General features: G+C 43.4%; 1 protein-coding gene across 1 annotated transcript; it reads left to right on the top strand.

Moving 5' to 3' along the window:
• LOC122542435 (semaphorin-4D-like) lies at positions 1–24,507 on the top strand. The gene is made up of 11 exons (XM_043680126.1): positions 1–562; positions 1,162–1,260; positions 2,444–2,546; positions 2,634–2,744; positions 10,522–10,643; positions 11,592–11,758; positions 15,385–15,608; positions 18,202–18,317; positions 18,441–18,601; positions 19,581–19,636; positions 21,132–24,507. The coding sequence occupies exons 1-11, from the start codon at positions 536–538 to the stop codon at positions 21,488–21,490; spliced, it is 1,545 nt and encodes a 514-aa protein (XP_043536061.1). The 5' UTR covers positions 1–535; the 3' UTR covers positions 21,491–24,507.
• The last annotated feature ends 763 nt before the right edge of the window (positions 24,508–25,270 follow it).

Raw genomic sequence — 25,270 nt, 5'->3', positions numbered from 1 at the left:
TATTGTGGGGAGGCGGGTGTGGTGTTCAGCAGGGCACAGTGTCTCTGCCATGTCCTGGTACCCCATTCGCCCCCTCAGGTGAATGTGAAAAATGGCATGACATCATTTAATGTGCTGGTTAATATTTATCCCTTTAACCAATAAAACAGGCAATCTACTCATGGGAGCTTGCTGTGTGTAAATTGGCAGTTGTGTTTCTAAAATTAATTCAGTGACACTTCATGAATATTATTGGCCATAAGGTGACTTTAGAACAGCCTGAATGGCACTATATAAATGTACTACAATAATCCATCAATACGACCCACTGTAAGGTGCTACTTTCTCATTGAAACACTGAGTTGATGATATTTGTTGGGGCTGAACTGTCCATAGTGAAACAATGGCATTCAATCAGCTCTCCCAGCAACACACTCTCGACCCACATTCAATCAGCTCTGTTACTTTTCAATATGAAAGAACATTACACAGCATCAATCTCTTTTAAGCGTTTCTATTCACTTTCCAGATTGCAGTGCCTGTGGATAATAAATACATGACAGAATGCCAAAAGAAGAATGTGGTGAGTTACGCTCTGAAAAACATTCATGCCTGTTTCACTTTGTTGAAACGCAATAATTAAACAATAGCCCAGCTGTCCATATCCTACTTGTTGATGGCCAATCAGCTTCCAAGTGAACCCTCATTGGATATCTGGCCAGCCAATGGAGCTTCTGCTAGTGAGAAGCTGTGTCACTGGGAATTTATCTTGGTAAACAGTAATCCAAGGGGTGGGGATGGTGGTTTTGTGACTTCTGTCTTTCAACTCCTTTTCAAAAATGTCCACTTCAACCCCACATGGGCCAGGCCTGGAGGCCTGGATGCCCTTCCCATCAGGTCAGTCTGGAATCTTTTCCAGGAGTTAGTTGGGGGTTTGGTCATTCACCTTGTTGGAAGGAGGCCCTGCCCCCACCCTTAATAAAGGCCTCGGCCTATTCCTAGGCCATAGCTAGGTTGGAAATTTTCAGCTAGTTTGTTGGGCTTGTTGTGGTGAGTTGGTTTGAGACTTTTCACGTCATTATATAGTAGCCTGCCAGAACACATTCCAAACAAATTCACTTTAATGGGTTTCTTCAGTTTGCTGTTTCCTTGACGATATTCATGGTCTGCATTTAACTTCAGGGGTACTGTCAGAATGTTATCATGGTCCTGCAAAGATTCAACAGAACCCATCTTCTTCTGTGTGGGACCAATGCCTGGAATCCAAAATGCTGGTCACTCGTAAGTATAGTTTGGCTGACGTTGAATGTCTATTTGTCCAAACTCAGCCTTCCACCTTAATGCTTTGGCCAAAGAGAGACAAGATGGAGGGGAGCAGAAATCTACTGGCCTGGGTGATAGCATTTATGGGTGAGATTAGACCTCTTGCCTGTCATACAGCCCCCCTGTTGGATGGCTATTCTGAGATTCTCCACAAATCAAAGTTAACCCACTCGCCCAGCCTCCTCCCACACCCCCCCATGGGATGTGGGCATCGAAGGCTGGGCCAGCATTTATTTGTCCGTCCCTAGTTGCCCTGGAGATGCTGGTGATGAGCTGCTGCCTGATTGAACCACTGCAGTGGTGTACGGACAGCCACAGTGCTGCTAAGGAGGGAGTTCCAGGATTTCGGATTTGTGCACTTTCAGGGAGATCCAGCAACCAGTAATGAAGAAAATATTCCAAATAATTTCCTTGCTACCATCTTATTCATTTACAAACCAGCACTTTAATAACATCAACTCCATTGAAATATGTCACTGGACTCTGACATCAATCTGAGGAAATGATATTCCTCCTTTTAAAGGAAACTAATTTCCCACACTCCCTTTTATATAGCTGTGCATTTAAAACATTATCTCAAAGGCTGCAATTAAATCATGATAAGCCCATCACTCAACTGCTTTGGCAGCTGCACTGTTTCTGAGCACACTTACTTCAATTAAATATTTTTTGAGGCAAGAAACCATATTCTAAGGAATTGCTCGAGGAAACAAGGTAAATATTTATTGCGTTTTTTTAACCATCTTGTCAACTCTTTCTATTGATGCACAGTACAACCTTGATTATCTGAACATCAATTATCTGAATTTTGGATTATCCAAACATGATCTCAAGGTCCCGTAAAAACGGCATTAGGCAACTCAGCACTCAGTTATCGGTTAAATGGCATTATGGTGTGTATTGCCAGTTAACCAGGAAATGTTCGGTAGCTGGCACTCATAAATTACCAGTTGTTTACGATCAGATCGATTATCTGAATGATCACTTATCTGGACAAAGTGCTCCTTGCCTACCTCATTCAGATAATTGAGGTTCTACTGTAAAAGTTACTTCCTGCATGACTGTTTGCCATGATATGATGTGTGATCAACCTGTTAATTTTAGAAAATAGTAATGCTGATGAACTGCAACGATTTTACAGATTAAGGACACATTGAGTGAAATCATTAATGGAGGAGGACATCCGATTGGACGAGGAGTATGTCCTTTCAGTCCGAAACACGGCTTCACCTCATTGGTTGAAGGTGGGTCCCCTTGCAATTGACCCTCATGTCGTTCAGAGATCAGGGACCTACTCACTGAGTGTGTGTGTGTTTGACTTCCAATGACAGGAGAAAAACTCTACTCAGCTGCCCCTTTATTTGAGAATGGAAATGTGAACCTTCGAAGGTTTATGAAACAGAGTCCATCATGGTTACTTTCTGTTGACAAGTGGATGAGAGGTAAGTGTAAACACAATCAATCTTCATCAACCTTGGTAAATGCCTCAACCTGCATATATCGCCCTTTATCTCTTGCCCAGGGTCACTGCTACAAGGTTGTGACTGTTTCCCCACCTTCTGACCCAGTCTTTCATGGAAACAGTGAAATTAGATTCAGGAGCATTATCAATATGAGGGGCATTTGTAATAAGGTGGATGAATTAACTGCGCAGGCAGTTATTAATGGATATAACGAACTTGGGATCACAGAGACCTGGCTCCAGGATGACTAAGGATGGAATTTCAACATCCAGAGGTATTCTATGTTCAGGAAAGAATGATGGAAAGGAAATGGAGATGGGGTAGCAATGCCGGTTAAGGAGGAGATTAACACAGTAGGAAGGAAGGTCATTAGCCTGGACAGTGTGAAATCTATATGGGTGAAGCTGTTGAACACCAAAGGGCTAAAATGTTAATAAGAGTTGTCTACACATCACCAAACAGTAGTTGAGAGGTTAGGGATGGCATCAAACAGGAACTTAGAGATTTGTGCAGTAAAGATACAGCACTTATTATGGGTGACTTCAATCTGCATATTGATTGGACTAACTAAACTGGCAGCAATGCGATGGAGGAGGATTTCCTGAAATGTATGAGGGATGGTTCCCTCAACTAGATGTCAAAGAACCAACTAGAGAACAGGCCAACCCAGACCGGGTATTGTGTGATGAGAGAGGACTAATTAGCAACCTTGTGGTCAGAGATCCTACGGGGAAGAATGACCATAATATGGTAGAATTCGTCATGAAGGTGGAGAATGACAGCATTAAATCTGAGACCAAGATTCTAAACTTAAAGAAAGATAGCTTTGATGGTAAGAGGCATGCATTGGCAAGGATCAGCTGGCCAAGAATACTTAAGGGGTGGATAGGCAATGGCAGAAATTTGAAGAACGCATAGATGAATTTCAACAATTGTCCACCCCTGTCTGGCATAAGAGTAAAACAGGGAAAAGGCTCAACTATGTCAAACGAGGGAAATCAGGGATGGTGTTAAAGCCAAAGAAGAGACATGTAATGGATGTAGGTTTGTTCGCTGAGCTGGAAGGTTTGTTTTCAGACATTTCATCACCACACTGGGTAACATCATCAGTGAGCCTCCGGATGAAGCACTGGTGGCACGACCTGCTTTCTATTTGTGTTTAGGTTTCCTTGGGTTGGTGATGCCATTTCCTGTGGTGATGTCATTTCCTGTTCTTTTTCTCAGGGGGGCGGTAAATGGGATCCAACTTGATGTGTTTGCTGATAGAGTTCCGGTTGGAATGCCATGCTCCTAAGAATTCCTGTGCATGTCACTGTTTGGCTTGTCCTAGGATGGATGTGTTGTCCCAGTCAAAGTGGTACTCTTCCTTATCTGTATGTGAGGATACGAGTGAGAGAGGGTCATGTCTTCTTGTAGCGAGTTGATGTTCATGTATCCTGGTGGCTAGTTTTCTGCCTGTTTGTCCAATGTAACGTTTGATACAGTCCTTACATTGTATTTTGTAAATGACATTAGTTTTGCTTGTTGTCTGTATAGGGTCTTTCAAGTTCGTTTGCTGCTGTTTTAGTGTGTTGGTGGGTTTGTGGGTTACCATGATGCCAAAGGAGTCTGAGTAATCTAACAGTCATTTCCAAGATATCTTTGCTGTAGGGGAGAGTGGCTAGGGTTCCTGGACATATTTTGTCTGCTTGTTTGATGCTGAGAAATTGGTGGACTGTGTTCATTGGGTACTCATTCTTTTTGGATACACTGTTTTGGTGATTTTCCTCTCCTGGATAGGCTAGATGCGGAAAGGATATTCCTGATGTTAGGGAAGTCCAGAACTATGAGTCACAGTCTAAGAATAAGGGGTAAGCCATTCAGGACTGAGATGAGGAAGAATTTCTTCACTCGGAGTTGTGAACCTGTAGAACTGACTCCCACAGGAAGCTGTTGGGGCCAGTTTATTAGACGTATTCAAGAGGGGGCTGGGCATGGCCCTTGTGGCTAAAGGGATAGAGGGAGAAAGAGGGAGTGGGATACCGAGATTACATGATCGGCCGTGATCATATTGAATGGTAGTATAGGCTCGATGGGCCGAATGGCCTACACCTTCACCTATTTTCTATGTTTCTATGTCAGAGGTTCACTAATCAAGCACCAGGCGTCTGAGGAAATAAAGGCCTGGGAATTGTCTGGCATTTCCTGTGCAGTGGTACTGATCCAACTGAACCCCTGCACTTCCCCCACCACCTGCCCACCCCATCACCCATGTTATTTCAGATCATGTCCCTCAGCGCCCACTGGGGATTGAACCCAGTGACTCAGTGTCACCCTGATACTTTATTTAAGCACTGAAATATGGTGAGACCAAGCTGGTGATGTTATCATGGTGATCATGTCATGGTGAGCTAATGCCTTTATATTAAACTACAAGGAAATGTCTGTTTTATTCTCTCAATGTTTGCTTACTTCCTTTTTTTTGTTGTTAACTGAAGGCAACAGTCTGCTTTGAGACAGATGGAACATTGAGGTCATTATTCCCCTTTGACCGCATAAATATGTGCTTGGTAAAACCCAGAGTGGTAGGAGGGCTTTCCTGATTCTGCTCGTCCCATGACCGCACCTCCCTCCATCGGTAATAGCCCCCTTGAAATGATTAACTTTAACCAGGGCACTGACCAGAGCAACTAATCAGACACTTCCCTGCCCTACATGTGACTGAATTATTGGCTATAACAGCAACAGGAAGGGTTGGTGAAACTCAGCAGGTCTGGCAGCATTTGTAGCATGAGAAACATAGTTTGGTATGACCCTTCTTTGGGATTGAAGGGATCTGGAAAGCTGACGGGTTTTATGATATAGGAAAAGTAAGGGGGAGGGGAAAGTGGAACAGACATTTTAAGAGGCATTTGAATGGGTATATGAATAGGAAGGGTTTGGCGGGATATGGGCCGGGTACTGGCAGGTGGGACTAGTTTGGGTTGGGATATCTGGCCGGGTTTGACCGAAGGGTCTGTTTCCATGCTGCACATCTCTATGAATATGGGGTAAGAAAGGTGCCTCGAACAGAAGGCAAATTGAATTCTAATGTCAAAAGAGGTAGTGAAACAGAAAAGGAATATGTATTAATGGTCAGTTTTAATAGCTACAAATTGGATTTGTCAAATTTAAGCAGCTATTCTAGGAGCTGCCTGAGATGGTTTAGCTTGTGATACTGAGGGAATTCTTACGTCCTACATTTGGAACCACAAGGTCAAGGATCCATGCTCTCTGGTCGACTAATTATTAATAACTGATGGGGTGTTTCAGTGGATAAATATTAATAGAACATAGAACATTACAGCGCAGTACAGGCCCTTCAGTCCTTGATATTGCACCGAAGTGTGGAACCAATCTGAAGCCGATCTGTCCTCCACTAGTCCATTTTCATCCATCTGTTTATCCAAAGACCAATTAAATGCCTTTAAAGTTGCGAGTCCACTACATGTTGCAGGCAGTGCGTTCCACACCCCTCCTACTCTGAGTAAAGAAACAACTTCTGTCATTTGTCCTATATCTGTCACTCCTCACTTTAAAGCTATGTCCCCTCGTACTAGCCATCACCATCTGAGGGAAAAGGCTCTCCCTGTCTACCCTATCTAACCCTCTAAATTATCTTGTATGTCTCAATTAAGTCACCTCTCAACCTTCTTCTCTCTAATGAAAACAGCCTCAAGTCCCTCAACCTTTCCTCATAACTCCTTCCCTCCATACCAAGGCAACATCCTAGTAAATCTGCTCTGAACCCTTTCCAAAGCTTCCACACCCTTCCTATAATGCGGTGACCAGAACTGTACACAATACTATACTCCCAAGCAGAGTTTTGTACAGCTGCAGCATGACCTCGTGGCTCCGAAATTCAATCCCCCTACCAATAAAAGCTAACACAAAGTATGCCTTCTTAACAACTCGATAAAACTGGGTGGCAACTTTCAGGGATTTATGCACATGGACACAGAGATCTCTCTGCTCATCCACATGACCAAGAATCTTACCATGAGCCCAATACTTTTTATTCCTCTTGTTCCTTCCAAAGTGAATGACCTTACATTTTTCTGCATTAAACTCCATTTGCCACCTCTCAGCCCAGATCTGCAGCTTATACATATCCCTCTGTAACCTGCAATATCCGTCAGCACTATCCACAACTCCACAAATTGTTGTGATGGATTATTGTCATCCGCAGATTTACTAATCCATCCTTCTATGCCCTCATTTGGGTCATTTATAAAAATGACAAACAGCAGTGGCCCCAAAACAGACCACTCGTAACTGAACTCCAGGATGAACATTTCCCATCAACCACCACCCTCTGTCTTCTTTCAGCTAGCCAATGTCTGATCCAAACCGTTAAATCACCCTCAATCCCATGCCTCTGTATTTTGTGCAATAGCCTACCATGGGGAACCTTATCAAGTGCCTAACTGAAATCCATATACACCACATCAACCACTTTACCCTCATCCACCTGTTTGTTCACCATCTCAAAGAACTCAATAAGATTTGTGAGGCATGACCTACCCTTCACAAAACCGTGTTGACTATCCCTAGTCAACTTATTCCTCTCTAGATGATTATAAATCCTATCTCTTCTAAACTTTTCCAACACTTCACCCACAACCAAAGTAAGGCTCACTGGTCTATAATTTCTAGAGTTGTCTCTACTCCCCTTCTTGAACGAGGGGACAACATTTGCTACCCTCCAGTCTTCTGGCACAATTCCTGTAGACAATGACGCAATAAAGATCAAAGCCAAAGGCTCTGCAATCTCCTCCCTGGCTTCTCAGTGAGTCCTAGGATAAATCCGATCCATCCCAGGGGACTTATCTATTTTAACACTTTCTACCTCCTATTGAGCTATGATTATGTGTGTCAGGTTTGTGCACAATACAGTGACAAATGTAACGTAGTTAATTTGAGGAAATTAGAATAACATAGAGACCACAGTCTACACTAAGTGAGAACAACTGAACTTGGTTTGTAAAATGAGTAAGCAGTGAGTCATTTGTACTGAGAAATAGTTTTTTGGTTTTCCTATGTTGGCAGCTGTGAACCAATTCTATTTTGCAGAAGTCTACAGCTAAAACCTCAAGTGATAGGATGCTGATAACAACCTGACCTAGGGAGATGGAGAGAAGATAGAGTTTCACACACGAGGATCTACATGTTTTCTGACCTTGCCCAATAGTTTTAATTTTGGACATGGTAGAAACTCGCAGTGAACACTCAGTAATTGCACCAACTGTGGCAGGGTGGATATGCACGGACTCATCAGGGAAAGAGTGTTGAAGGCTTTCACAATCATATGGGAAGTGTGAGACAATGAGGATGTAGAAAAAGATGGAGTGCCAAACCCAGAAATTGTATGGAATGTAATCAGGGCTCCCCTAATTTTCACTGTGGGGGTACAAGTCAAACACTCTTGCCATCTCCTAGAGATTTGAGCTTACAATCTAGGTTGACACTGCAGTACAGTGCATTAGATTTAGATTCGATTAGATTCCCTACAGTGTGGAAACAGGCCCTTCGGCCCAACCAGTCCACACCAACCCTCCGAAGAGTAACCCACCCAGACCCATTTCCCTCTGACTAATGCACCTAACACTTATGGCCATGCTAAATTACCCAATCAACCTGACCTGCACATCATTACTGAGAGACTGCTGTACTGTCAGAAGTGTCATCTTCTGGCCGGCCTCTCTTAGATCGAATCAGGTTTGCTTATATCTGTTTGTGTTTTGTTGGATTGCTACATTTCACCACAAGATGTTCCAGTGGTTGAACCATTTGTTTCTGCCTCGTGTGACGAAACCCATTTCCCAAAGGTCTGACTGTTACTTCCGTGTGAAGCATTACCTTCAGAACACACTAAGTTCCAGTAGAGGGAAATGGCAACATGCTGTTCTTTCCTGTGACTGGAACAGGGTTTATACAAGGTTTCGAATAAATCACCCAGAAGAGTTCAAGAGTCACTGAAAAACTGTTCCAACATCAGAGTAAGTTTGAGAAAGAGACAGAAACGGGGGCAGGCTATGCATTAAGAATAATAATACTCCATGTTAAGAATGCTGATTTTTGCTGTTAATTAAATAAAGGTAACTGATCCCTAAACAGAATATAACATAATTTCGTGATCTCTGGGATCACAACATAATATTGGTGATCTGGTCTGTGATCATAACATTACTAATGTGGGTGAGATTTTCCTGGAGAGTTTTGATAAGTCACCCTGATCAGTACAAGATTCACTCAAGAGCAGGTCACATGTCAGGGACAGTTTTAGTCGGGGAGCAAGAGTCAGAGAAGTTGAACTGGGTGTTGGTCAGAAATTATTGAAACTTCTTGCAACTGCTGGTCACACAACATCAGAATAAAGGCTCCATTCAGCAAGGGCTCCATTGCCAGAGTCTCCGTGCAGCTCAGACTTGGTAGAAGTTGTGAGGAGCTGAGAAGCAACAGAAGGTGGCTGGGAGATTGAGCTCAGAATAAGCCATGGGAACCTTTGATATTTCAAGGCAGCTGAGAGTTCAGGGTGAGGGAAGCCCGCAGGCAATGTTTGCTTGGTGCAGTAAATATGGGAGCCCAGAGAAGCCAGGGGCAGTGCCAGTTTGGATTATCTGTCTCAGTGTGAAAGAGCTGGAGTTGTGCCCAGGAATGCGTGCTGAAGTGCAACCTTGGGAATCCAGTAGAACACAACCTCAGGAGTAGAGATTCAACAGGCAGGACATGAGCAGTCTGTGGCTCAGTGACTGGTTCTTATGGGAATTCCAAGGATAGGTCCTCAGACATGATGATTTAGAATCCCTTGTAAAGGAGGCAAAGTTTCAAATGAGATTTGGTTACTCGCAATCTTAGGGAGGGTATTGCTTAGATATCCATGGGAACCATCTTGACTGCATTTGCTACTTGGAGTGCTCTTGTGGGGTGTTTGACCACAGTTTGTCTATCAGTCCTTTGTTGTCCTGTGTTAAAATTGGGTGCTAGAATATAAATTGTATACAGGTAGCCCCCACTATCCGAAAGTAGAGCATTCCCAGGAAACCTTTCGTATGCCAGAAATGGCGTAAAGCGAAGGTGCGTGATTTACATGGAAAAAGTATCACCGTTTCACGTAAAAGCAAAAATCCTCCTTGGCTTCGTGAAAGCAGGTACTAATGTAGGTCTTTTGTAAAAGTGAAACTGCGTAAAGCGAACATTTGCAAAGTGGGGGATACCTGTCGTTTTATATGTTGTGGGCCTCAAACTTCATCCACTAAAAACAAAATTGAAGTTACTGGCTGTAACCAGATTATAACAAAATTTGGTGGTCTTCTTTGGGATCATAATTGATATAAACGACCCAATGATACTTATTTTTCCCCCCATGTCTTGGTGAATATTTATCTCTTCATCAACATTGCAAAGCACAATTTGATCATTTATCCCTTTGGTATTTGTGGGAGCTGACATTGAGTAAATTGTCTGTTGTGTCTCCAATACTACAACAGTAACTAGACTTCTGACATTTGCCAGAAAGTGCTTTGGGATAGACTAAGGAAACAAATATTGCTACAGAAATGCAAACCTTTCATTCAGAACAACTCGAGGTAGAGTCTAATCAGCTTTAGTTTCCCATGTCTCGTGTTCCCAATTTAAGACGCATTCCCCTGAGCTGTACCAGGCTGTGCCCTCGAGTCTTCATGTTGTGATATTATTGATCCATGTTCCTCTTTCTTCCCTTCTCCCTCCTGTTTAGATCCCAGTTTTGTGGGAATGTCACCAATGGGTGACCACATTTTGATGTTCTTCTGGGAAAGGAATTTGGCAGAAAACCTGGACGTTGACCCCTGGATATCACGGGTTGCCCGTGTGTGTAAGGTGGGTGAGTCCAACAGACATGTCCTTTCCATTTATGACCAGCCTGTGACAGGCCAGGAGGTTTGGATTTGACCTAAGATTAAACGCAGCCACTGGCTTCAGAGCTGGTCAGGTAAGGTCTGTTTCAATTACACTTATCAAATGATAATGTGAGCTAAGACATCGTTATGTAGTTCAGCCCTATCTGACATTGATATTGTAAGCAGCAATAACAGGAACAGAGTGTCTGAATTTTGAAATTTGTCAGCACCCTTTACCAGTACTATGGGGAGAACACAGACAAAACAGAAAATAAAAAAACTTGTTCAATTGTCCATAGTGTTCAGAGATGTGTAGGTAAGGTGTATTAGTCAGGGATAAATGTAGAATAATAGTGTAGGGGAATGGGTCCGGGTGGGATACTCTTCGGTGTAGACTTGTTGGGCCTGTTGCCACACTGTTGGGAAGCTATGATTCAATGAAAGAGACCAAAATTGTACACAGTACTCTAGATATGGTCTTACCAAGGTCTGGAAGGCTGCAGGAAATTGTCCCTCCTATTTTACTCCATTCCCTTTACAATAAATGCCAACAATCTATTTGCTGCCCCAATCACTTGCTGCGTCTGTACACTAACAGTTTGTGATTCATGGACCAGGGCACCCAGATTCCTCTGTGCTATAGAATTCTGTCAGCTTTAAAAACCAGAACTTGGAGCGACAAAACGATAATTTTGAGCTGACCTCCTTCCATTCCAACCCGAGTCACAATTTCATTCCGAGCAGGACGTCTAGTCAATGTTCCGAGATATTTGAAACAGTCTCTATCATGCCATTTCCCTCAGGAGCTCAGTCCCTGGGACCATACGTTCTGGTCTCTCTGTGGGAGATTATGGATCCACTCCAGCTCTCGTGGGTTTGCTGCGTGTGTGAGGGAAATACTTCAGGCTGTGATCTCTCTCCTCCACAGAATGACAGAGGTGGCTCTCGATTCCAACTGCAAAATAAATGGGCAACCTTTCTGAAAGCTCGCCTGCTGTGTAACGTTCCATCCAAAAACTTGCATTTCAACAGGATTCAAGATGTCTTTGTTGCTCAGAATGGAGACCGCGTTTACGGAATTTTTCAGAGTAACTGGTGAGTCGGCAAGATATGAAAAAATTCACAATGGATTTTGTACCAGCTCAAACAGCCAGGACAATGATCAGTGAATACAATAATGCAACCCCCTTGTGGGACAAGATGTCTTGAGAATCCAGTTGAGCAAGAGGCCACTCAGGGTGGAATGTGTGTCAGTGAGGTGCGGTTTACCCAATTGACACCAGGGAGATTAGTCCATTCACGGGCTCATTCCAGGTCACACAGTGTGGGCCTCATTACACGGTTAAGGAGACAGGGTTTCTTTGAGATAGCTGTGTCAGAAACATTCGGGAATGGAGAAAGAGGGTGTGATAAAATCTCAACACTCCCTGTGTAGCCACCTCAGGATTGATGCTGTAGTGTGGGCAGAGAGAGAGGGTGGGGGTTACAGTTGTTTGTGGTGGCCAGTGCATGGAGCCAGCACTGGGAGAGTCTGTCAGAGTGAAGTCTCAGTCAGGCTCCCACTGTCCAAGGAGCGGTCTTTAATTTCCATCAGATTCCAATCCTGCTCTCAAATCCAATGCAGCTTCAGTGATGAGAAGTTCAAAACTTCGGAAGCAGTTTTGAAAATCTTCCATTTGGATGGGGAACATTTTATCTAAAAGTCAGCAGGAAATCAGCATTAAAAACAAAATATTGCAGATGTTAGAAATCTGAGTAACAACAGAAATTGCTGGAGAAACTCAGCAGGTCAGGCAGCATTTGTGGAGAGAGAAACAGAGTTAACGTTTCGAGTCCAATAGACTCTTCTTCCAAACACTGAAGACTTTTCCAAAGAAGTCGAAACGTTAACTCTGTTTCTCTCTCCACAAATGCTGCCTGACCTGCTGAGTTTCTCCAGCAATTTCTGTTGTTACTCAGATTTCTAACATCTACCTGGGACGGTAAGAAGCTGCTGATTCTTGTTCACTTGGGCACTGGTTTTACCAGATCCAGAAAACGACTGAAACACTTCAGTCCAATTAATGATTTAATTATTATGTGAGGATAGAAAAGTTGGATTTTCTATGGCTTTATTAAATGAGGTATTCGGGCTTGGATTTTACACAGGGACAGTGAACACAGTGTGTAATCTTTCAGATAAAGCAGTCTCAGAGGGTGGTGGAGTTCTGTGTCAATTTGAAGTCGTCATTTAATTTTAAAATTTATGGTGAAGAATAGCAATACAGCAATTTGAACAGCAGAGTTGAGTGAGAGAATTATACAGCATAGAAACAGATCCTTTGGTCCAATCCATCTGCACTCACCAGATATCTCAACTTAATCTAGTCCCGTTTGCCAGCATTTGGCACATATCCCTCCAAACCCTTGCTATTCATGTACCCATCCAAATGCTGTAAATTTTGTAAATATACCAGCCTCCACCACTTCCTCTGGCAGCTCGTTCTATACATGCACCATCCTCCGCATGAAAATGTTACCCCTTTTAAATACTCTCCTCTCACCTTAAACTTATGCACTCTAGTTTTGGACTCCCCTACTCTGGGAAAAATACTTGGCTATTTACTCTACATGTTTTCATAAACCTCTGTAAGGTTACCCCTCAGCCTCCAATGCTCCAGGGAAAACAGCCCCAGCCTATTCAGCCTCTGCCTATTGCTCAAACCCTCCAATCCCAGTGAAATCTGTGCTGAATCCTTTCAAGTTGAACATGCCAAACGCTGCCCTCCACTTTCAAGGAACAATGAACCTTCAAGTCTCTGTCTCTTTATTTGGCAACACTCCCCAGTGCCTACTATCGACGTTGTTTGTAGATGAGGAACATTACCAGCTGAGGAACTGGGAGATTGAACTGAGGCACCACACTGGCACTCCTGGTGGGAGAGTGTCATTGTAAGGTGGACTTTGTTTACCTTACCATGATAAATGTTCACAGAAGAATCCATAATGGGACGACTGGCATTCAAGTGTGAGATGAGCGTACACGGTTTAGTGGCACTTACTGGTTCTCATTAACTGGGCCAGTTAATGATTGGATCTCAAAATGGATTGAAGGCAGAGTTAAATGGAATTATCCCCCAATTAAACTGACTACAATACATTGCTGACAATGTCTACATCAAAGACTGGTCTGTTGCAGCGCACACAGTACAAATACCTCACGTTGAGAAATAACTCTCAGTTAAATCTGATATCCCAGAATTTACTGATGTAACTGGACCTGGATACTGACCGAGACGGTGTGTTCAATATCGCAGGTCAGATGTTTGATTCGTCTAAACGCTGTTCCGTCACATACTCCAGAGGGTGATGTTCAGTGTGAATTACTGCACCATCCAATCTCCACGTTACTGAATTGATCAAATCCAATCAAATACAATCATTTCCTGATTATTTTTCTTCTAAATTTGGTTTGACACGGTGTTTAGGTACCGAGTTTCTTATCTCTTTTCTGATTGGTTGAATTCTTTGCCCCATGTGTTTATCTAGCTTCTGTTGAAATGCATAGAGGCTATTCATCTCAGCTATTCTTTATCCTACTCTCTGGCTAGAGAAACTTATTCTGAATTCTGTTTTGGGTTTACTTGTGATTGGTTCATAAATATACAATATAGTTCTCTTTGACATATTAGTGGCCAGCTTATAGTTATGCCCCTAATTCTGCACTGCCCTGCACTTGGAAATATCTTCACTGTGTCTACTTTGTCAAACTCCTTCATAATTTTCTAGATCTCCATCAGGTTTCCCCGCACTCGTCATTATCTGGACAAAATCGCATGGAACTTTCAATCCATTCGCATAAGCTCAAACACTCAGTTCAGTTCTCAGTCATAAATCAGTAAAGACATGGCTTTCATTATAAAGGTTTATAAAATCATGACGGGCATGAATAGGATAAATAGACAACGCCTTTTCCCTGGGGTGGGGGAGTCCAGGACTAGAGGGCATAGGTTTAGGGTGAGAGGGGAAAGATATAAAAAGGATCTAAGAGGCAGCTTTTTTACACAGAGGGTGGTACGTGTATGGAATGAGCTGCCAGAGGAAGTGGTGGAGGCTGGTACAAATACAACATTTAAAAGGCATCAGGATGGGAATATGAATGGGAAGGGTTTAGAGGGATATGCGCCAAGTGCAGGCAAATGGGACTAGATTAGATTAGGATATCTGGTCGGCACGGACGAGTTGGACCAGAGATCTATTTCCGTGCTGTACGTATATATGGTTACTATCTACATCTCATTTTCATTAATCCTTTTTCAGAAAACCTTTTTATCCTTGATTTTAATTCCTTTTCCCTACCATTTCGACATTTCATTTTCTCCCAGGACAAATCGATCCAAATGAGTTGTCGGCCAAAAAATAGATATCTTCAAACAAGTGGCTCAAGCTGTGGGTCATGACCCCCACTGTGATCATGCGCTGAGTAATGGGGGTGACAAGTTCCAAGGTACAGTGGGGGCTGTGGAGTAGAGACTGAGATGGGACAGTCCTGTATTCACCTCTGACTGCAATCCCGCCTCCAACAATGGGAGATGATTTGTTAGAAACTTTGACTTTGAAAGTCATAGCTTATTGTCTTGCCTGTGTGTTTTCCATATGTCTCTCAGGTCCCTCACACTGGGGAGGAGACCATATGGTGTCGAGGGAATCCAAAATGCATCTTGTCACTAGATAACTTACAGCCTTCTATTCTTCTCATATTTTTTGCAGTGTGGGACTAACACTCAAAGTCTGGAAAGTAAAGTACTGAGACTGGTGGAACACCATCCTGAAATGGAGAATCCAATCCATCCCATCGGAAAAGGCCCCCTCATCTTCGAGAATAAGGATCATTTCAAGAAAATCATTGTGGATTCCGTTGTTGGCTTCAATGGAACAGTGTTCTACGTCCTTTTCCTGGCCATGGGTAGGTCTGCCCACCAAACAGTTTGTTTAGATGAGAAAATACCTGATTTTACCATAGAGTCATAGAGATGTAAAGCATGGAAACATGCCTTATCTGGCCTTCGGTCCAACACGTCCATGCCGACCAGATATCCCAACCCAATCTAGTCCCACCTGCCAGCACCCAGCCCATTTCCCTCCAAACCCTTCCTATTCATATACCCATCCAAATGCCTTTTAAATGTTGCAATTGGACTAGCCTACACCACTTCCTCTGGCAGCTCATTCCATACACGTTCCACCCTCTGCATGAAAACGTTGCCCCTTAGGTCTCTTTTATATCTTTCTTCTTTCACGCTAAACCTATGCCCTCTAGTTCTGGTCATGCTTGTAAATCTTTTCTGAACCCTTTCAAGTTTCACAACATCTTTCCGATAGGAAGGAGACCAGAATTGCACGCAATATTCCAACAGTGGCCTAACCAATGTCCTGTACAGCCGCAACATGACCTCCCAACTCCTGTACTCCATACTCTGACCAATAAAGGAAAGCATACCAAACGCCCCTTGTAAATAACTTGATATCCGACACATTGATTCTCATCTGTGCCAAAATAAAGCATAATGGGACACCCCACAGAATTACACAGCTTAGACAGAAGCCATTCTGTCCCTCTCCTCTATCCAATTTATCCCACTCACTTGGTGTTGCCCGGGAACCATTAACTTCATATATTTATCCAATTCTCATTTGAATATGTGACTTTGAATCCACTCCCATCATCTCTTCAAATGGAGGCTTTCGACAGTGGGATAAAATTTCAGATCTCTCCATGAGTGAATCTTTATGGCTGTAGGATTTTCCCATTCTATTTTGTTTCCTGAAGGTGGTATGGGTGGAAATACTCTTTGTTTGTGCTGCTCTGTTCATAGTTTTCCTTATCATTTCCTCTTGCTCCCTACTGCATATAATGTACAAAGAGGAAGTGGTGGCATTGTGGTAATGCCCTGGAGACAGGGAGTCAAATCCCACACTTGGTAGATCTGGAATATAGAACTCGTCTCAGTGATGGTGCCAATGAAGTTACCATCAGTTATACCTTTCGGAAGGAAATCTATCATCCTGACCTTTTCTGGCCTACTTTTGCATCCAATGGCTGACCTCTGCAAGGGTTAAACAAGGTCAGTTCAAATTGAGCAACAAATGCTGACTTGTCAGTGATGTCACATCCCGTGAAAGAATACAAGTAGACCTCGTACAGAGCAGAGCTGATGGGCTGAATGGGCTACTTCTGATGTGCCGTTCGATGGCTCTTTTGGAAAGTTTGGAACTGAGTAACTTTGAAAGGGGCTCTGCGTTGAGAAACCAAAATCGAACATCCATATTACCCCAAAGTAGGGGTCGACCAGTCAAAGACTGTTCATTGTGTAGCACTGTGCTAGGATGAGCAAGGAACGGACTTGCATTTATATAGCACCTTTACCCACATCAAAACGTCCTAAACCTTTTCCCAGCCAAGTGATTGGTTTTGAAGTGAAGCTGTGGTTAATTACGCAGCGACTGCAGCCAGTTTGTAAACAGAGTTCCAGTTGGCATCAATGAGATGAATGACCACATTGTCATATTTAGTTGTTGATCAAGAGAGAGAAAAATGTTGTCCAGGACCATCTGGAGAAACGGGCCTGAAAATGTGTTGCTGGAAAAGTGCAGCAGGTCAGGCAGCATCCAGGGAACAGGAGAATCGATGTTTCGGGCATAAGCCCTTCTTCAGGAATCCTTTCTCCCTCACTTTCTCCCATCTGGAGAATCCCTTTCTCAACATCTGGCAGTAGTGGCTGTCAGATATCATTTTTACTCAGTTTTCCTATTCCAGTGATGTAAGTCTGCCAGTGTATAGAATGTCACTGTGAATTCACCATTGCTTCAGGGATGTTAAGTTCACCCCAAAAATAGACCTGAATTATGTTCTCTGTTCAACTCTCTGGCAGATTGCTGTTTCGTGAAGGATATTATTGATCTGGAAGTGACACAGTAATACTTCTGTGTCTCAATGGCACGTTGTCTTACAAATTGTGATCGAACACTGGAGGAAAATACAAATAAGCAGAGCTTGATATCTCTCCACTAGAATAATGACCCAAAGCTAATGCCCAGAATGCATCAGGATTTGACAGTAATTTGCTATCTGACCTCGAGTGAATGTAAATTTGACAAAAAAGAAGCTTTATTTTCTGGTATAAATGAACTCAAAACCCAATAAAATGATAGAATGAACTTCATGGGATGAATGGCCTTACATTTTATTTCTAGTTTTGTCAGTCAATGAAAGATTGATTAAATTTCTGTTGTGTGTCGAATGTAAAATTGGGCATGGTGGCATTTGTTTCGATGTTAAATCAAGGCCCCAAGTGGCCCAGGATGAGTTAAAGACCCCACGATTGCTATTGGCTCCGTTGAGATCATGTGACTTAGTTTTTCATATTAAACCTGTTTTCTCTCACTGGGGCTTTTGACCATTCCAGAGATTGCCGCCGACAGATATCTAATCATGAGGAATGTGAATTCACCGGGTTTTGACATTATTGAAACGCTGAGTCTCTCTTTTCTCCCCACAGGAGATGGTAAAATCCAGAAGGTTCTGGAAATCGGACAGTCAGTCTTCATCATTTCAGAACTTACGATTCTAAAGGAGCCAGGACCAATCTCATCAATGTCCCTGGACTCTGAAGCTGTAAGTACAAAGGTCAAGGGTCATCCACCTGACCTAATAATGAAAACCTGGACAAGGATTTTTTTTTTCTCTCTGCTTTAAGGAAAAATGGCAGTCAAACTTTTTTTTAACCTGATTTTCTAGAAACTTCTGTACATTACCGCTGCTAAAGAGGTGGTTCGGATCCCACTGAGGCAGTGTGAAAAATATAATGAAAGCTGTGAAAGCTGCATCATGGCCAGGGACCCCTACTGTGCTTGGGATGACAGAGAGAAGAATTGTGTCCCTGTCACATCTCACTTCAGGTACGTATGGGGAACCATTTTCCACACTGTAATGTAATCTAATCTAATCTAATGTAATCTAATGTAATCTAATCTAATCTAATCTAATATTTCAAACCCCTTTTCTTATATTTTCCAAAGCCTCATCCACTGCTCTCCCGAGGGAAACTAATCGAGGCTGACAGTTCAGTCTAGCCCTCAGGCCTTCGGGGTACCTCCATTATGGTGTGACCTTAAACTGAACTTCTTTCTGCCCCCTCAGGGGGATGCAGAAGATCCTGTGACATTGTTTTGATGACACATGGGATATGGGTCTCTCCCATCGCCAATACTTACCCCTCAGATAAGGTCACTGAAGTCAGCTTACCACCTCGACATTTCACTGCTGCTGGTGGGAGCTTGCTGTGCACAGGCCAGCTGCCACATTTCCTACATTAGGAAAATGACAACAGTTTCAAAAGTACTTCACTGGCTGCAAAATGCTTTAAGATGTTCTACAGTTATCCATAAATGGCTGTTATAGTGCCCAGTACAATCGTTCCGCAGGCTCCAGTGCAATACCCATTACACATCCCTTAGAATGTGCAGGAGAATGCCAGTTACCCAGTAGCACCCATGTTACCCAGTGTAGTGTCCATTGTTTAATTGAATCCCTATTTACCCAGTACAATTCCCATTAAACGGCACCAATCTGGGTTTGAGAGTGCACTGGAAGCCAGTGGAGATCACTGGGCACTGGAATGATCGGTGAAGAGTACTCCGAGTCAGGACATGGGCAGCAGAATCTCCCTCGTCCCGAAAATATTTTGTAAACCAAGACATGTAAGAGGCAACCGGAAAAGCACTGATTTTCTTTTGAAATGAAGACTAACGGTGCCCTGCTGATAATCTCCCTTTTGGAATGTGAAGGCTGTGAAAGCATTAATGTCCTGTGACTAACCTCACAGAGGGGAGAACTGTAGCACCCAGACTTACCTCAGCATTGTATTTATTTTCACAGCAACCTTATCCAAGATCCTGAAAATGGTGATCACAAGAAATGTCCTTCAGAAAGAGGTGAGGTTCCGCTGAGAGAGAGTACAGCGATTCTCGCTCTTATTGATCTGGCCACAGAATCAGTATCTCAGTTCATTTCTCAGTTATCGCTCACAACAGCACAGCAGTTATGAAGGTCACTTGTTACAATGAGTGAATGATTTCTCTGAGCAGCTCAATCACAACAGACACAAAATAATCAGAAACGTTTCTGACTAAAACTGCAACAGCTTCCAAAAGATATTGTATTCACTTTGCATTTTAACATTCCAAACTGTTACATTTGTTTGAAGTTTTAAAGTGGCATCCAACGCTTTTTAAATGCTTGGGTTCTCCCACTGCCCCGCACTGTCCCCTGGGCTCAGAATGCTCCTCAGCTTCAAACTGTTCTGCGGTGATGAGGAGTCATCTCGACTCGAAACATTAGCTTGCTCTCTCTCTCTCTGGATGCTGCCTGACCTGTAGAGGTCTCCAAACGTTTCTTTTATTTTCTGTCCTGCGATGACCTTCGCTTCAGTCACCGTTTGTAAAACATCCCATATACCGTCAAGTCTCTGTGCAAATTGAGCTGCACATTGCTGCTGGGGGTGAGGGAAACTAATTTGACTGAACCTGTCACTGAAGGAGCCCTTGAGGTCACAGGTGGAACTCTGTGCCTTCAGTGGACAGTAACACTCGGGAAAGGTGACAAATTGAACTTCCACCCAGTCACGTAGGTCCCCCACCAGATAGAAACGTGAAAATGACCCCTACTTCGGAGGGGATTGTAACTGGGGGGGTGGGCTTCTGTGAAGGGCCGGAGCTGCATGATTTATTTACATTCTGTTTCCCACAGACCAACATGGTGGAGGGGGAGGGGGAGGGGTATGTTGGTGTCGGGGTTGGAGGGAACAGCATCTGGCTGGTTAAACCTGTGTGAATTAGCAGCAATAAACTGGAGCTAGGCTGATCGGGATTGTTCCCCAGTGGGAATGGGAATGTCACGGTGTTGGGAATGGAATATTCAGTGCAGCATCAGGACAATGCAGCCAGCACGATGGTTTGATCAGTAACGGGTAGATCACTGACCTACAGGGGCAGCAGAGTGTACCAGCGACAAGATGCACTGCAGCAACTCAACAAGACTCCTTAGACAGCACCTTCCAAACCCGTGAACTCTACCACCCGCAAGGGCGTGGGAACAGACACATGGGAACACCACTTTGCAAGTTCCCCTTCAAAGGTCATTGCAGAACAGTTTGAAGCTGAGGAGCATTCTGCGCCCGGGGACAGTGTGGTGCAGTGGGATCAGTTTGGATTGTTCTGTCAAAGAGATTAATGCTATCAAGGATAGAGGGGTCAGATCCTTTGGTGATCTGAATATTTATGGCTCTTTGAGGCGTCTGGCTGAACTGAAATTATGGCAAAAAACAATTGAACCCTGAACTGTCGGACCTCAACTATTCTCATACCAGAGACTCTGAAGGCAGCTTTCATACGATGAAGTGCTAACGGTTTTGGTTTCTTTTATTCCTAGTTGCGTTTTACCATTCCTCACAGAGCACGAGTCAAGATCTGAATCACATTTTCGTCCTGGAGGGACATGGCTCAGTTTATCTTTCATGCCCTAAGCAATCCCAACATGCAGATTACTCCTGGAGGACGCAGAACCACACAATGGACTGTTCTTCAAATGAAGATGAATGCCTTTTCTTCATAAGTAACCTTGCAGAACATGAAGGTAGCTCGTACCAATGTGTTTCAAATGAAAGGGGATTTGAACAGTTTCACACGTCGTATTTGATTAAGGGCAGTGGGTCTTTGATGTACTTGACCAGATACAGTATTGCTGTCTACTGTATTTTCATGACAGCTGTGGCTCTGCTCTTGCACTGAGTTTGAGCAATGACTCTCTCTCTTGTCCTCTTGTCGCAGAGATTGGAAACAACTTGTTTATGCTTCTAGTCTGGATTGCTGCTGGGATATATTGAGGGTAAACACACTGAAATATTCTGAATAGCCCTACATCAATGGCCAAGTGACACGTCTAAGGAAGGTCGAAGGTCAAATTAACTGAATTTTTATCTATTTGAGAATTGCAATTTAACCTTTGCATTCATCACCGCAACAAACATTACATTCATCCATAGATTTACAAACATTTACAGATTTTACAGCTCAAACCTTTATAGCGCTTTACAGAAATTCTTCATTTCTGTGGCATGGTTGGAACTCCATTGGAATGTTGAGTATGGACCCTGAACCAACAACAGAGGGAGAAAAGTAAGAAAGGTAATGTTGATAGGTCAGATGCTGAAGAATGGGAGGAAACCTGCAATGGTGGAGAGCCATCACTCCCAGTGGATGCACACACCCCCCAGTCACATGGACTGCAGCAGTTTGAGACGGCAGCTCACTGTCCCCTTCTCGGGGGCAATCATGGTTGGATAATAAGTGCTGACCCAGCTGGAGACACGCACAGCCCATGGAATGGACAGGAGAGGTCAGGCTCTACTGTGATGCACCCATAGTTTAATAGTTACTGCAGCTAAAGGAATGTGTGAGCATCATATCTGTCTCTTTTCTTGAGCTGGCTGCTTTTGGGGAAGGAGAGAGAATTTGGGAGAGCTTACTGCATGACAACAGAGACTGTGTAACAATACTGAAATGTGGGGGTATCCACACTGGAGTGATTGTTGGTAACCCAGTGTTGCAGCACAGGAGTTGCTGTGAAATGCAGTTGGTGTTCCTATGACATCCTGAAACAGCCCAGTTTAAAGCCACCCATTAAAAGTTGGCTCTGAGAACCACTCGTTCAAGAAGCTTGACATGGGGGAACAAAGATTCTCAGCCACATGAGCCCACGTTACATTCTGCTATCGCTCTGAGAAATACTGTGTCAGTGTGATTGTTAGGTTTGGTGCATAGCTGGAAGTGAAACTTCAAGTGACTCGGTGAAGCCTGATTAGACTTGTGCAATGTGAGCTGTTTCTGGTTTTGTGTCTGGGTTGTGACCGAGTAAACAGATCACAAAGCTACGGGACAGTCTGTCTTTGTGCAGTTCCCAGCATTAATCATGGCAGAGGCTCCCAAGTGCTTACAAAGATGGATTGTGATTTTGAGGTGACACATAACCTTCTCGAGCTGAGTGGTAAGTGTTAGCCACCCACAGCTCAGGACGACAGCGATGGGGCTCAACCACAGCAACTGGATAAGAAGCCTCATTCTTGTGAATGTCCATTTCACCTTTACGCTTGAAACTTTGTGCGATTTAGTTCTTTGTTCACCTTATGAGAAACAACAGAGATTGCTTGGTCTTGTAACCGATGTGCTTTTAGCAGAAACAAGCCCTTCATATCCAGGCTGCAAGTACAGAGCTGAATGCAAGCGCAGTCATTTTAACCAGTGTCCTGGTTAACAAGGGCATCCATTGTCACTGAACTAGTTAACTGCATCAACCTTACTTCACTGACCTAGTAGCAATACTGAAAGTCCTAGATCTTCTTTCACTTTGAGTGCATACAACTGCAGTGAGGGAAGCCACTTTTTAAACTCAGGACTAGACTCATTTTACAACAACAACTTGCATTTGCCCAGCCCCTTCAAGATCGCAAAACTTCAGCAGACACGGATAGGACTATTTTGGTTGAGGAATACGGTCAGTTTGGGTTAGTTGGACCAAAGGGTCTGTTTCCTGGCTGCATGACTCCATAAACTGTATTTTCTCACCAAACATTGAGGGCCTTCATCCTTATGTCTCTTTCTGTATAACTTTGATAAAATGTTAGGGAAAATTCAAAGTTACTTTTCCTTAACACAACGGATTTTAAAAAATGTAAAGTAATAATCTATGAAGTTTCCCTTAAATGTGCATTTGAAAACAGGGTTTTACATTTCTAACAGAGTATTGCTGAAAACAAGTCATAGTCTGTTGCAGCAATGTGTCTGGCTCTGATCAGGACAATTTGCAAGAGTTGCAAAATGAAGAGCAACAGCATTTCTATTTTGTACAGTTACAGAAATTTATGTAGCACAACAATTGTGATTGTGAAATTTGCCATTCTTGCCTTGGTTCCGTTAAATACAAGATGAAAAGCTTTAAAAATCTTTTTTAGAATTCTGTTGCACCAAGTGACCTTGGCCGACAGAGAACTGTCTCACTTGGTGAGAGAATTTCATATACCGTTGTACTACTAAAGAGGCAAACCAGGGAACTGCCAATCCCAGTTAGCCTGGCGTCTATGTTTGGGAAATTCTGTAAATGACAAATCTTCCTCAAATTTTTCAGTGGATCACAGAGTGCCAGCGTGGATTCGTAAAGGATCCATCATGCTTAAGAAGTAAGAGCAGGAGTAGGCTATTCAGACCCTGAAACCTCCCTGCTGTTCAAGAAGATCACAGCGGATGCATAATGAACCTTTTTTGAAGAGGTAACTAAGGTCATGAACAGGGGCTCGTCCATACAAATTGCTGGAGAACGGCAGCAGGATAAGCAGCATCTGTGGAGAGAAAACAGTGTGTACATTGACTCTAGTCACCCTCCTTCTGAACAGTTCTGAAGAAGACTCACTGGGCTTGACATGTTAATTCTGTAATTATCTGTTTTCCTCTCCTCGCTTTTTAAATAACGGGGTTACGTTTGCCATCCTCAATCTGTTGCAACTGCTCTGGAGTCTATAGAATTTTGGAAGATGACCACCAATACATCCAATATTTCCAGAGCCATTTCCTTTAATACTTTGGGGATATAGATTACCAGGCCCTTGTGATTTGTCAGCATTTAATCCTATTCATTTAAACAGCACTATTTCCTTATAAAACATAGAATCATAGAATATAGGAGCAGGAGTACCCTATCCAGGAATATGACCATTCGTGTATCCTGTTCCCGCTTTCTCCCCATAACTTTTGATCCCTAAGAACTATAGCTAACTCTTTCTTGAAAACATTCAATGCTTTTACCTCAACCCCTTTCAGTGGCAGAGAATCCCACAGGCTCACCACTGAAGAAATTTCTCTTCACCTCAGTCTAAAATGGCTTATCCCGTACCCTTAGACTGTGACCCTGTTAATACTGATTTCCTTCCTGTCCACTGTCTCACTAGACACTTGGTTCCTTTACACTTCTGGCAGAATCTGTCAGATACGTGCAAGCTAACAGCTGTCAGTTGATATTAATTGTATTGAAGAACTATTAACTGGCATTCTTAGTTACCAAATCACATAATTGCCATTAATTAGTACGAAATGTGACATCACAGCACAAGTATTTGCAGGATCAGCATCACTTGGTTTCCTTCTGATGCGGAGGAAGTGAGGACTGCAGATGCAGGAGAGAACACCTCTGGGACACCAGGACCAACCAACCCAACCACCCTGTGGCTCAACACTTCAACTCCCCCTCCCACTCCACCAAGGACATGCAGGTCCTTGGACTCCTCCATCGCCAGACCATAACAACACGACGTCTTCCGCCTAGGAACCCTCCAACCACAAGGGATGAACTCAGATTTCTCCAGTTTCCTCATTTCCCCTCCCCCCACCTTGTCTCAGTCCCAACCCTAGAACTCAGCACCACCTTCCTAACCCGCAATCTTCTTCCTGACCTCTCCGCCCCCACCCCACTCCAGTCTATCACCCTCACCTTGACCTCCTTCCACCTATCGCATTTCCAAC

This window comes from Chiloscyllium plagiosum, chromosome 40 (genome assembly GCF_004010195.1).
Source record: "Chiloscyllium plagiosum isolate BGI_BamShark_2017 chromosome 40, ASM401019v2, whole genome shotgun sequence".
NCBI classification, from domain to species: Eukaryota; Metazoa; Chordata; class Chondrichthyes; order Orectolobiformes; family Hemiscylliidae; genus Chiloscyllium; species Chiloscyllium plagiosum.
Note: the sequence above shows the minus strand (reverse complement) of the source record. Positions and strands in the feature narration are given on the sequence as shown.